This window comes from Cololabis saira, chromosome 3 (assembly GCF_033807715.1).
Source record: "Cololabis saira isolate AMF1-May2022 chromosome 3, fColSai1.1, whole genome shotgun sequence".
Classification (NCBI taxonomy): domain Eukaryota; kingdom Metazoa; phylum Chordata; class Actinopteri; order Beloniformes; family Belonidae; genus Cololabis; species Cololabis saira.
Window position 1 is genome coordinate 22141392 of NC_084589.1, and position 14421 is coordinate 22155812.

Below are 14421 nucleotides of genomic sequence, written 5' to 3' on the forward strand. Positions count from 1 at the left end.
TCTTAACAGGCAGACAATTAAAATGGAGGGAAAAGTTAGTTTTTCTCTGAAAGATTAATAGTATACCATACATTTGCGTACATTTGAAATCTAAAAGTGAAGTACCTCATGTATGTAAGTATTTCTCCTATTCTGTGACAAATCAAAACAGTAGTTGCTGTATAGTTTAGAGTAGTGTTGACGACCCTAATGAAGATGTGCATCCTGTCCTCTAGTGGTGGAAGGAGTCACTCACATGTTTTCAGCTAACCATGACGTAACGCTCAGTAGAAGACCCAGTACTCGTTGAAATGCCTTTAATGTGCAGAAATAGTATTGTGGAATCATTCCGACATGAAATCTCCTCCTTCATCTGAGTCTTCATCAGGATATCTGTGCTCTGGCACTGAAAACCAGTACAGAGCCCTGAAACGGCCGGAGAAAAAAGAGGTGACATAGAAGTATTGTTTACCCTGGCGATGTGCTGCTCTCGCTGCATGGCAGGTTGGCTATGCTGCTAATGTCCTAGACTGTGTGAATGTTGGTTTTGTTTTACCCCAGGGAGAGGAACAGCAGCAGCAACGAGGTGCTTAAACAGGCGCAGAGAAGGAGCGGGAGGAGGGGGAGGTTGGAGCTGCGAGAGCCACCAGGCGCAGGCAGCAACTGCCCTCCTGGGAGCAGCGACAGGTCAAATATCTCCTGCAGCTCTGTGTGGCCCGTCACGACCTGGGGGGTCACTGAGAAAGACGGAGGTATGGGGGGAAGAGCAAAAGAGGAGTGAGAGATAATGGTGAACGTGTTCAGGAGAAACCTCTTTTGACTTGTGGGAGATTCTTGGGAAATTATATGATGGCAGATTTTCTTCAGTATTCATTTACACATTTTTTTGGTTTACTTCAATAAAGTGTTTGGTGAATTTTTGATATTAAACTTAAAAGCTGTAAGAAAAATGATTTAATCATAAATTCCACAAAGAACAAAACTCAAAGCACTGACATTTTTTCAATAAATATTTAGTCCCCAACACGTCTGGAGAGACAAGAATCATACTTGATGGAATTCAGATCAGGGTTTTGAGATGGCCACTCCAAGACATTGACTTTGCTCTCCTCAAGCCACTTTTTAACTATTTTGGTAGTATGCTTAGGGTCTCTGTCCATCTGGAAGACCCATTTGCACTCAAGTTTTAGCTTCCTGGCAGATATCTTAAAGGGGACCTATTATGGCATCCATCCATCCATCCATCCATCCATCCATCCATCCATCCATCCATCCATCCATCCATCCATCCATCCATCCATCCATCCATCCATCCATCCATCCATCCATCCATCCATCCATCCATCCATCCATCCATCCATCCATCCATCCATCCATCCATCGTCCGTTCCCGGGTCGCGCGGGCAGCAGTCTCAACAGAGATGCCCAGACTTCCTTCACCCCAGACACTTCCTCCAGCTCTTCCAAGGCATCTAATACCTATTTTAAACAGGCCTTGAATGTCTTAAAAACAAGCTTTTGATTTTTTTTTACTAAATAAATTAGAAATTCAGCCTCTGAGCCATGACTTTATCTTCCCATTCTCTAACCTCATTATCTATGAGGGATTCTGAGTGGGAGGGGAGGCTATGATAATGAGGCTCTGTGCTGATTGGCTGCCTGAATGATGCGATACACCGCTACGAAAAAATGGCGGAAGCTCCGGCCGGCAGAGTTAGTTTTGGGCATGGTTTCACGCACCGGAGGCCAACCGATGTAAATCGCTCAGAATCTGAACGGCTCGTAGATCCACATCACACTGGACGGCTCATCCGGGCGGCTGTACAGACACTGCAGAATTTGGTTGCTTTCCTCCTTCTCTGAGTTGGCAGGCTGAGGGGAGACCACTTTATATGTTAAAGCAAGAGAAAACGTGTTTTTCATAATAGGTCCCCTTTAAGTTGTTGCCTTAATATGTCCATGTAAAGTAACTTCTTCATGATGATCTATTCTATGAAGAGATCCAGTTCCTGCTGGAGAAAAACAGCCCCACAACATGATGCTGCCCCCTCTGTGCTTCAAAGTTGGTATGGTGTTCTCAGGTCTACAAGCTTCCCCCTTCTTCCTCCAAATGTAACGTTGGTCATCATGGCCAAACATTTTAGTTTCATCAGACCACAGGACATGTCTCCAGAAGTTAAGGTCTTTGTCGTGGTGTCTTTTTGTAAACTCTAATCTGGCCTTTTTATGTTTCTTTAGGAGTAATGGCTTCTTTCTTGCTGAGTGGCCTTTCAGCCCATGATATGTGGATAAAGACTCTTTCTTACCAGCTTCATCCAGCATCTTCACAAGGTCTTTAGCTTCTGTTCTGGGGTTGATTTGCACAATTCTGACCAAAACACGTTCATCTCTGGGATACAGAGTCCGTCTCCTTCCTGGGTGGTGTAATGGCTGGACATTCCCATGATGCATGTAATTGTTTGAATAAATGAACGTGGCTCCTTAAAACATCTGGAAATTGCACCCAAGGATGAACCAGACTTGCGGAGCTCCACTATTCTCTCCCTGATGTTTTGGCTGATTTCTTTTGATTTTCCCATGATTTCAGACAAGGAAGCCGTGTTTGGGGTGTGGCCTTAAAATACACCCCCAGGTCTGCCTTCTGTTGTAGAAAAACCCATCAAATGCTCTTTATTGTGTTCTTTCCAACTTGGCAAATAACTGGACTGAAACTGAGTGTCTAAGTTACCAAGAATACGACTTGAGAAATGATCCAGATTTCAGTAGATTGAATTAAACAATTGCATGCAAAAGGGTCAGAACATACACGAGGTGTCTCGATGCAGAATGACAATGAAAAAAAGGAAGCATACTGATTTTAAGGCATTTTAAGGATGATTAGTTCTTTCTACTGTAGCTGTATTCGTTTAGCTGTTTTTTTTTTCAATTCATTTTTTATTTCTACTTCTTTTTGTGATTTGTCCAGTCCATTCATTCCAACGGGAACCTTTGTAATCAAAGTGGCGAAACCCGCTTCTGGTGTTTTTTATGTTGAAACAAGTCATGCAGTGGATTTCCGACCCAGCACCCAGTGCTAGTCAATATAGTGCAAAAAAACCTGCAGGTTACAATTTACAGGATACAAGTGTAGGCTGTGGTAAAAAATAGCTTTTTTCCTGCGACAGCAATGAGTGCGGCTTGTTTTGTAGAGAGCTGTACCTCCTTGCGTTGAACACCAGGGGTATTCTCCATATGTCATGGGGACAAATTGAAAGGAGGCCTGGTGATCAGTGTAAGTTATAGTGTCTAACAGAACTTCCTAAATGAGGGATTTCTGCTCACCTGTGATGTAGAAGTAGAGTCTGACAATGGAGCGACCGCCTGAGTAAATCTCACACTGGTAGGTGCCCTGATGCTGCAGACCGGTTGAATGGATGGAATAGAGCCTGTCCACCCCTGCAGTTACTTCCCTAAACTCGTCCATTTGCTCGGTTTTCACCTGAGAAAGTACAGTAGGTACTTACAGCTTTCATCGGCTGAACATAAACAGGATCATTTCTTCTTTTCCTCACAGATATGAAGACAGATTTACTTTGACTGTGAAAAATGAGTATTGAGGATATAGTTTAGCTATTTATGACAGTTTGCCTCGTAATTTTCTTGACACATATTATAAATTAGCAGCATTTGTAGGTTGAACTGAATGGCCCCCTGAGCTCAAATACATAAAAGCCCCTCCTCTGCATCACCGAAGACCAAGACATTGAGTTCGAAAGACACACAAATCAACCACGTTCAGGTTTTGCTCGTCTCCAACTGTGCACATCACTGGGCATCACATGCCATTTCATGGTCATTTTCACGTATCATTTTATTTTCTGAGTGCATCATTTTGATCACGTTACATCTTTCTGTGTCCTCTTTCCTCTCTGCATGTTATAGGTCTGTTTGGTTACAGTTGTCTCATGTGGTTGTTGTCCATGTCTCTGTAGCAGTGTAGCATTTTTCCTTCACCTTCTTTGTGAGGATGTTTTGTGTCTCATTTTGGTTGCTGTGCCTGCCTTGGTTGGCAATTTGTTTCTCTTTATAATCCTTTTGTATCTTTTCTATTATAATCTTTTTATTTTTTTACCTTTTTCATGTCTTATTTTTAGTTGTTTTGTGTCTAATTATCTGTGCCTGCATCTCAGTAAGTGCACTCTGCAACATAGTGAATGATTATGTTGGAAGTACATATGCGACTCGGGATAGATCACCATTTTCCCAACGTACCTTCTCTGCAAACCTCCAGATCACTTCAATATCGTCCGGCAGGTCAAACGGCACATGGCACCACATTTTGCTCTTGCTCTTCTCCATTATCTCTATTTCTTCAACTGAAATAAACATATAGCCACCCACGTACACAGAGGCACACACACGCACACAGATAACATTCACAGGAGGGCAGCTCTTGCAGTCTGAGCTCTTCTTAATGATAATACTTAAGCCTAGTCTCTGAGGAGTGGAGTAAAAGTGATGATATGCTAAACATTAGCTGTGCTGTACAGGGGTGATACGAATACCACCATGTGTGGGAGTCAGCTGTCACCTTGCATAAAGAAGCCAAGGACTTAAAGAGTATCTCGGGGCCTCTGTGCAAAAGATATAATGTATGGAAATAAAACCTTTCCACTGTCTGTTTTTCAAATCCTGACTCTTTGCTAAGAGCATTTGAAGGATCAGACAGAGAGCATTTCGAGGATCATGAGGCAAATATAGCTATTTACGGATATGTCAAGTTTGGATTAGTATGTCTTCTTTTACCAATTTGAAATCTGTGATGTAACAAAATCAGCCGCTCGGATTGTTAAACACTCACCTGGGCAGTCAAGAGGGAACTCACAAGAGTCATACTTGCAGGTGATACAGTTGTATACAGCACCTGCACTCTGAAAACCTGACGGATATGGGAAACTAACAGTGATTCCATGTTTTCTACAAACAAAAATGGATAAAAAAAGGATAAAACACTGACCGCATGGAGGGAAACAGCCAGAGACTGTGAAAAGAAGGAAAGACTATTTTACTCAGATTATTCGAGTCAGTTCAATCTGACCACTTTCTTCAATCTCTGCAGTGTTTGAGAGCCTGTAATAACCTAACAAGTTTATTACAGAGAGAGCAGAGAGATCAGAGGGAGCTGTAATGGCCCAATATAAGCCTTACTTTAGATGAAAAGATGAAGGAAAGGGGAAGGGACCATGTCTCACCTCTAGGCAGTTTGGAGGCAGCGGCGATGAAATTGTCTGCCGCTGTCTGCAACCTTCGCTCGTACACGGTGTCTGAGAGGTGGAGAGGAGGAGGAGAAGGGGAGGAGGAAGACTGAAATGTGTGGCTGTACATGTCTTGGTGAAATCTCTTCTTTAGGGTATCATTTCTGAAGTCTGTCATTTCTGATGACCCCCTGTTACTGGCCTCTCTCAACAGTTCTGATGCTCCACAGACTTAGCTACTTGTGCAGCCACAGAACGTGTCCACTAGGACAGGTGTTTAGTTACCATAATTCTGCTTCTGGTCAAACTCTTTCACCATGGGGAGAATCTCTGCATCCAGAATCTCCTTTAACGTTTGGTCAAATCCTCCCCCTGGCAGAGGGACGGACATCACGTCAGTAGATCACAACTGTTTAGAGCTTATTTCACTGCTCTTGCATGAAATGTTCAATTTAAAACATAATTTTCCCTACCCACTCTGCCAGCCTCGATCACTCTCTCATTGGTGTTGAATATGTGGTCCAGCTTCTTGAAGCAGGAATCAACATTTACAATATTGTATTGAGTCAAAATGTGTCCCGAGCAAAGGCGAAGGCTGTCCTGCACATCAACAAAGCACTGGAAGCAGCTCTGAGAGGGCCAGAACAGCAGGCTAACGTGCACAAGCCACAGAACGGACGTGTACATTTCTCAGCGTGAGCTTTGAACTCAGTAAACGGTTGTGTTTTTATTCAAACCCCGTTCTCACGGCGACTACAAATGTGGAAATTCCAAGGGTTCCTGTTGCACAGGATGCTCAGAAGTCTTGAACATAAATTTTATGTGCATTAGCAAGATACTGAAAGTATCCTGTTTTCTCAACGTGCGTGGGTTTGAGAGGAGAGCGGCCCCTCTTTACTTCCCTCCTTTCTATTGTCTCCAGTCCCCATTTCCTGCTGCCTCAATGCGCCAGTTTTACTGCAGAGCGCAGAGATGGAGCGAGCCAAGGAGGGAGGTGGCGGCGGGGAGGCAGAGAGGGGCAGATGAAGAGGGAGTTAAATGCTTATATATGTGCAGGGATGAAGCGAGAAAGGTGTCAGAAAGAAAACCCAAGAGTAAATTGCTGTAGTAAATAAATGCCAGGCGGTGTGGGGATGAATGTGACTCAGAGCCAAATTAGGAACAAAAAGGATAATATATTAATTCAGTTTGTAGACACAGAAAGTAGGAGTTATTTGTCAAAGAAGTTTATGAAATGTAAAAACAAGTGGAACATGTGGTAAAAAAAAAGATGTTGAAGTGAAACAAAGAGAGGAGAAAAGGCAGGCGGAGGAAGAGGTAGCAGAGGACACACAAGTGACAGACAGAGGTAAGAGAGGAGCGAGTACAGCCACAAATCGAGTCGACTGCCTCATCACATCCTGTATCCCCCACTCGTCTCCCATCCTCCTCATCCCTCCAACTCCCTCCTCTTCCCTCCCTCCCCCTGGTCCCTCGCTCCCGGTGCATCTCCATGGCAACCAGACAGGGTGCCTAATACATGAACTTAATATATTTTCAGTGGCAGGGTGAGCTGGGTACTAATGCATTCATCTGTCTCTGCACAGACAGGCCAATCAATATCAGGCACAAGAGTGTGCTCCAGGACCGCCAAAGTCTGATAGCTAGTCAGATGGTCGCCCGTAAAAAATCCCAAGCAAGCGCGTGTGTGTACGAGTGTATGATTGTGTCTGCTTGCACGCAGAATATATGTCTGGTGCCAACCCCGTTTTGATAAATAGTCCCTGCACATGCAAAAAAAAATATACAAGGTCTCTTGGAGCTTTGTTAAATGATTTTATGGATTTATTTATTTCAATAATGTGGAAAATGGCAGGACTTTCTTGACACAGTTAAAGGACATCTGGGACACTGCAAATTTCACACCTGCCTGCCGGCATTGGCCGGAAAACCATTTTCTAATTGAATTCACACACATACGCACAAATTGTAGTCATATTTTATTGAGGCATTACAAGTAAAAACAAAAAAAAAAGAAAAGCAACTTGCTGATGATCTTTGATCTTTGGAGGTGACGTGGGTGACGGGGTCACAACCCTCGGCTGTCTTCCAACTGGCCCCCGCTGGAGGCGATAACACAAAGCCAGCCAATAGGGTTGGCCCCCTGAAAGCATCTGTGCTGCTGGAGACGTGGCTGTCGTCCACTCGGCCAGGCGGAGATTCTTGATTTTTACATGACAGGTGCTGAAACGGTCTGGACTCAGACAACCTGGTAGCTCACTTGAGCTTTTTACAAACTGGGATATTGCATCATCTGCAGCTCCTTTTTGCATTTAAAACACTGACGAAAACAGCAGCTGGTGACTTTCTGGGGAAGAAATATGTTTTATTGTTTCTAAAGAATGCTCCCCTGTTTTAGAGAACGTTGAAACTGAATGCAGCCCTGTTCCCGAGGACCTCACCTGTGACCTGCTTTGACCTCACAGGTTAAGGGTCTCAGGGACAGAGGGGCATACGGTAAAAATAAGCTATATGGGGAGGGTCTGAAAACACAGACCTTTACTGTACAGAAAGACCCAGCGGCGAGATGAAACAGAACACAAAGAACCGCAGAGCCGCAGCACCCAGACAAAGACATGACCTCATCTGACATTTGGATTCTGCGGCACCAACCAGCCTCCTGGTTAGCTGCGGATTCAGAAGCAAAGATCAATTAAAGCATAAACACGGCACTTTAATCCACATTTTCTTTTTGACACAAACCTTACTTTTTCACGACAAGAATTAAATACGAAGCTCATTTTTCATGGAGCTGGAACTCACAAATCGAGGGGGAACAATTAATTGCTGTCGCTGTAGTTTTATGAACCAACACGGTCAAATTCTAACGTCTGATGGATTCTCCGATCTCAGTAAGTTGAAGAAGCGTCAGGCTTCGTATGTATACAGAATTATGAGTCGATCCTCATGCGACAAAGATTTACCTCCCCATTTCTCCAAAACAGCTACAGGCCCAAGCATGTGTGTTTGTCATCATGAGACCCAAATACAAATGTCGTAGCCTTGTACCTGCAGTTTGCAATAACTGCGGTTATATGAAGGCTATTTTCTGGAACTCTGTTAAGAGAATAATAATTTACAGTCAAACAGAATTACACATCTACACGCACACGTGTAGGTTTTTCGATTCAACACTAGTTGACACAAGTCCATGATAGGATCCGAATTCTGACTTACATGTTCAGATGAAACTTGCCGAAAAAGTCAAAAGACAAGGAAGGCAAGTGCACCTGGAAAAGAAGAGAACAAAATGACATCTCATCCTCTATTAACTTAATTTAGTTTATTTTCAATGGTTTAAGAAAAGACAAGTCATTGCTTAGAAATATTAGAATTCAATGCCACCCACTGGTAGACAGACAGAATGACACGGATGGACCAGGGAAGACCGCAGAGCTTCACACGATGTGGAAAAGGGAAGGTAAATTTATACTCTTCACGGTTAGTGTGTCATGCAGCTTTGTCATTAGATCAATTCAATACCACATGTATAAATGAAGGTGAAATATATTTGCGTCACATGCTGCATTACATCAAACCGCAATAATGAATATCGTGTATTTCGTATAGGTTTACTCCATAAAACTATAGGCCTCAAGATTTAGGAATGCAGATGTTTGATTTTCCGAGTTGTCTTTGTTAAAGTTGCATGTGACAGTTATGGCAGCTGGAGCTCGCCGCAGGGAACAGCAGACGTTTGTCATATCTGGAATGAATAATGGATTTGTCTGCAGCTGGACTGAAGGTTTTGTCTAAATACTGTCATTCACGTCTTTATCAGTGAGACAAAACACCCGCAGCTCTACAGGGATGGGAGTTCTCTGCATCGACTGTTTAAATACGTACTGTATTATTAACAATTATAACATTTAAATTATGTGACAGCTGCTAATTTTTAAAAGTGAATTATCATCAGGAACTTTTTTTTAAGCATAGAATAAAACATATATATTTTAATAAAACAACATAAGCTAAAACACATGGATACTAAAGACTACAGACTGATGGAAAGGCTTTGAAGCGCATACAATCACGGGCAGAATGCCACATAAATACTACAAACACAGCCTCATATTAATTGTTTTATCACTGTCAACAGATTTGAAGGTTTCACATGAACAGAATGCATGACAGCCCTACGCAAATTAGACACACATGCCTTAATCAATCATTAGCCTACCTTCTGAGTTAAAATACGAGAAAGACAAAACAAAAACAACCAAAAACCCAAGAAAGGACAATCACCTTCCAGTCAGCGTCTTCTCCTCCTTTCTCCCCCAGTCTCAGTGCTTCTGTTGCTCTCCTCTCAGCTCCCTCTCTCTCTGATGGGCTCTGCTGGGGCCAGACAGGGAGCCCAGCGGCAGGTAGGTTACAGACAATAGTATTGATTCCATTATTCTGCTCTCTACCTACCTGACAGCATCTATGGCGCGCTTCACCTTTTGTCTCTGCAGGGCTGCTGTCACAAAACACACCGAGCTGGGAAAAATAAAGAGGAGAGGGGAAAAGCATGCTCACTTGTGCGTACATAAGGCTGCGTACACACCAAACCGGCTGCTGCACATGCTATCCGGCACTTAAGGATGGCACACACACACACAGACACACATAGACTCGCACATTTACCCTCCATGCTGCATTAAGGGGTCTCCAGCCATCTCTCTTGGCTATCATTGTGCCTTAAAGTCTTCTATCTTCCTCTTTTTTTGCCAGTGTCTCGTCATCATTCTTCTATCTCACTCTTCCTCCTTGTACGCTCTCTCAAACCTCACAGCTCTGTTAACCCAGCAAACCCCCTAATACGCACACACACACAGACACAGACACACACACAGCCACACACACACACACACACACACACCCTCAAGTCTGTGAGCTACGTTTGTGAAACTGTGAGAGACGGAAAGAGAGAGTGCAATGAGTGCATGTGTGTGTGTTTGTATGTCGGTGACTACGAAAGAGGGGAACTGTGTGTGTGAGTGAGAGGGGGTGGGGGGGGGGGGGCTACAGCAGAGAGGGAGGTTGGAGGGGGAGGGTCAGAATCTCTAATAGGATGAGAATAGAGAGAAAATGTGAAGCCCGAGAGTCTTGTGAACCTGAGAGCCCGGCATTACTGCCTCCTCCTGTGTGTACAGCAATCATACCATCATCAAATTGATTACTGGATTTATGGTGGAGCTTCAGCACCACTGTAAATTGCAGCTGGAGTGACATCAAACACACTAAATAAATCCATCATGGAACGCTCTGCCAGCTATAAAATGTGTCTTAATTATGAAGCTTGACATCAGCGGTGCACAGAGTGCAGTAAGCCATTTGGAGCGCCCGAGTCAGTCCACTGAAACTGATATAAAGCCCCCCCATGCACATCCACCCTCCGCCAAGAATGCATAAAAGGAAGAAATTGCAACAGTTTTGCATATTTAATGTTTTTAATATTTGCGTTTGTTGTTTAATCTGTTCACATGTCTACAGGCAGTTTGATTCTAATATCTGCGCGTCTCTCTGCGCTGACAGAGATTCGTCGCCGTGTTTGTTGGATAACAGAATCATACAGCCCCAAGGGAAATTGAGAAATGAAAGTAAATCAAATTTTGAGCCGTTGATTGGCTGTCTGTTCACTGAGACGGAGCATAAACACTACACTGGATGTGTAAGCATCATTAATGGCCATAAAGTGTTTTGGCCATGTTGTACAACAAGCATATCACCAATGTCTCACGCATTTAGAGCATATTAGAGTAAACCGACAAAGGGGTCGCTTCTCAACGGAGAGAGCAAGGCCTGTGATAAGAGCTCTTTGAGGACGCTGGTTAACACTGCAGATAAACATAAAACCACTATCACTATCTGTACTGTATAAAGAGCCATAAGGATGATTCATAAAGCCGGTTACAGATATCACTCTCATTCACTCTGCGTAAAATCTAAATCACTGATATTCACTGATCTGGTTCACTTTCAAACAGCACATGTGTGTACAGACTGACTTCCTGGAAATATTCAAAAACTGTTTTTTAGCAGAGAAGGGGATTATACATTTAGGGAGAGATTAAATTTCAAATGTGACAGATTTCGCACGACTTTTAAATATTTCTGTCTTTCAATTCATACGTCCAAAATAAATCTTTAAATCTCACATCTCAATGGTAAGAAACTGAGAAAAATATGTGAAATAAGCGAGCACATTTAACATATAAAGAAGTCTCAAAAGCCTTCTTGTCGAAAACTCAGATCAGACCAACATCATGTAACGCCAATAAATTCAAGCAAACTTATATTCACCTTCTTTCAAACAAGGATTCATTTTCATGAATATGAAAGATGAGTTAACCTCTCAGAAGTGCAGGCTTGAATAAAAAGATTACTCTGCCATGCATTCATAATACCTCCTGAATTATATCACACTGCCTATATGTTGGTCTTTGTTCCAATCACACAGCGAGTGTATTCTCTGCTTTGATCCTGCGTTGAATAGCTGTCTTATTCACAGCTCAGATCCACTACAGCAGTCTTAACATCCTCCTCCATAGCAGCAATAACACTGTAAAGGCATAACACCCACATTTGCATAGAGACAACATGCTGAATGTGTTTACAGTATCCACTGTGATATGTGTATTGACTGTTCTGCACTTTCCCTGGGCGATATGTGCTTGTGCAGCAAATGTACTCTATTTGATCTTGCATTAATATCATAAAATAAACTCCTGTATATTTACCGCACCTACAGTGGAGTGCTATTGTGAAGGGATTATAGTGTGCAGGTGTGTGTATGTGTGTGTATGCTCTCCTCTGTATGGTCTCTTGCCGTTTGGCTACATTAGAGCTCCTCTCTCCAAAACAGAGGCTATCACGGCGCCATATTAGCACAAGGAGAAGACCAAGAAAAAAAATGCAGCTCTCTCTATCTGACATGAACAGCATTTGAACCTAAGTGACAAATCCAGAATGTGACAGACAGGTGTATGCACGGTTGTGTATGCATGTGTGAGTGTGGTTGAGGCTGCACTCTGCAGTGCCACTGAGAGACAAAGCACTGGGAGTGCTCAACAGGGATGACATCATCAGTCTGGCTCGGCGTCTGCCTTGTCTGTCTCAGGATTGGGGTGCTCTAGTTTTCTGTTATATCCTGAGAAATTGCGCACAACACTTGTTAATGGCAACGCAGCTGCTCACCATACCTATTTTTGTTGACTGTAATTGCAGGAATTTTCCTGACTTTTATGTGAGCATGTGCTTCAGGGAAATTGTGCCGCTTCATGCTAAAAAAGCTTGCCATATTTTGCTCACAATTGTGATCCACATTTCTAAAGCAGCATATGTGGATACGGATGTATGAGAACATGTTCATATCACAATCTGCTCACACATATGAACAGACAGCAGCATCTCTCCGACTGGCAAAAACATATGAGTGAAAGCAGTTGCTTGTGAGAAACAATCTTCGTATAGAAAAGTCTCATGCACGCAGAGGAATATATGATCATTTCTCACATATAGTGTGGGTTATTCCCACCCTGCAGATCTTGCAATTGCTGGATGTTCAGTTGTCTGTTCTGGCAGAAGAGTAGCGTTTTGTGGTGGGCAATAAAGAACGCTACGACTGACAGTGCAGAATCAGCACAACTCTGATATATGCCCCCTTTTTTCACCCTTCCAGGCGGGGAGGAGGACGCGTTGTACGCACTGCAGATGGCTGCTGTTTCGAACCACCAGTCTGACAAGCTGAGAGGCGGCGGGGAGGTGGCGGGGTAATGAATGGAAATAAAAACGATTGTGTAAAAAATTTAACATGAAAATATTAGTATTATGTGTCAAAGTATGGTGTCAGACAAAGAGAGCTTTTCTGCTTTTATTGTACACTGATGGATGGATTAGAGGAAATACTGCAAAGCGGAGTCAAAAACTTCCTGACTTCTGTAGTGAGGTTGTATGTGCTGGCTCTGACTCATGGCATCACGCCTACATTATGTGTTTTATAGAATTTCTAAGGTTGAGAGAAGAGGCAGTAAGGTTTTATATATTGTTGTATATTGTTGTTCAATTCAGTTCTTTGGGCACCACTAGTATCTTCTCTTTGCACATATTAGTTATCCATCACCAGTTAATTAGTCAGGATTTGGAAGCTCCACAGTATCTTGATTTTGGGACTCCATTGAGTCATAGTCTTTCTTATCGGAGATCCAGGCGCTAGTTCATTTGTGCTGCTAGCTAGGCTCACATGGAGTGTGGTTAATGTATTCAGCCCAAAAGGTGAGTATCATGCCTGGCCCTGGTGCTGTCCAACCTTTCATTCTTGAGACCCTATATTGGATGTCTACCTGTGAAATGGTGGCTGGTTCTTGTTCTTGGAGTTTGTTGTGGTCAGCGCTTGGATCCACTAGCAATGGGAAACTGGTGTGGTGTGTTGCCTCCCGTGTTTTTGCAGTCTCAGTCGTCGGTGGATCGGTTCTCATGTTATCAGCCTGCCACTGAAAGTAGAGTTTTGATCTCCAGCAGAGACCATCCTGTTTATTCTCCTAGCTTCCTCCTCTGTTGTACCTTCTCATTTGGGTACCCAAAGTTGTGAGTCTTTGCTTGGCAGATTTCAGTGCTTCGCGTACTGGAGATGGTGGTTCTTCTTATGCAGTTGTTTCTTCATTGCACCTCCCTACTGTTCAGATAACTAGCTTACCTCTCTCCATGCACCCTTGATGTTGGTTTCAAGCCTTCTCTGACTCTGCTTCTTACCTGTTGTGTTAATCTTGTAGCCCAGCATCTCTGGCATCGCTGCAGCTGTGCTTTTAGCTGATTTGTCTCTGTGATAGTGTCAGCAGGTATTGTTGGTAGAAATACATTTACATCCTCCAGCAGACTTTAAAGAGGTACTTTATTTTTTGGCCTTTGTAAGAGGTCCCGTAGGCTCAAGCTATCCAGCTTGGTAATGATCTGGTGTCTCAGTACAGCTGCCCTTACGTTCAGTGTATCAGGACATATTAATGGTGCGTGGTACCCATTCTCTGAGGGCGAGGATGATGAAGAAACACAAGTGCAAAGTAGAAAAAAATCAAACTGTGAAGACTAATTATACTGTTGGTAAACATGCGGCCATCATGGCAGTTCAACCCGCAGTTGTGCTCAAGAAAAGGGTCTGGCTGCGGGCGGAAAGGGATAGCTACACTGTAGA

At 43.2% G+C, this 14421-nt stretch overlaps 1 protein-coding gene across 1 annotated transcript; it reads right to left on the bottom strand.

Annotated features, from left to right (window-relative positions):
* Positions 1-323: 323 nt before the first annotated feature.
* Positions 324-14022, bottom strand: spaca6 (sperm acrosome associated 6). Its single transcript, XM_061717922.1, has 12 exons — positions 13930-14022; positions 9666-9731; positions 9498-9587; positions 5687-5843; positions 5499-5585; positions 5211-5282; positions 4976-4999; positions 4820-4897; positions 4231-4334; positions 3301-3457; positions 536-716; positions 324-405 (listed from the first exon to the last, which is right to left on the bottom strand). The coding sequence occupies exons 1-12, from the start codon at positions 14020-14022 to the stop codon at positions 324-326; spliced, it is 1191 nt and encodes a 396-aa protein (XP_061573906.1).
* Between the last annotated feature and the right edge of the window lie 399 nt (positions 14023-14421).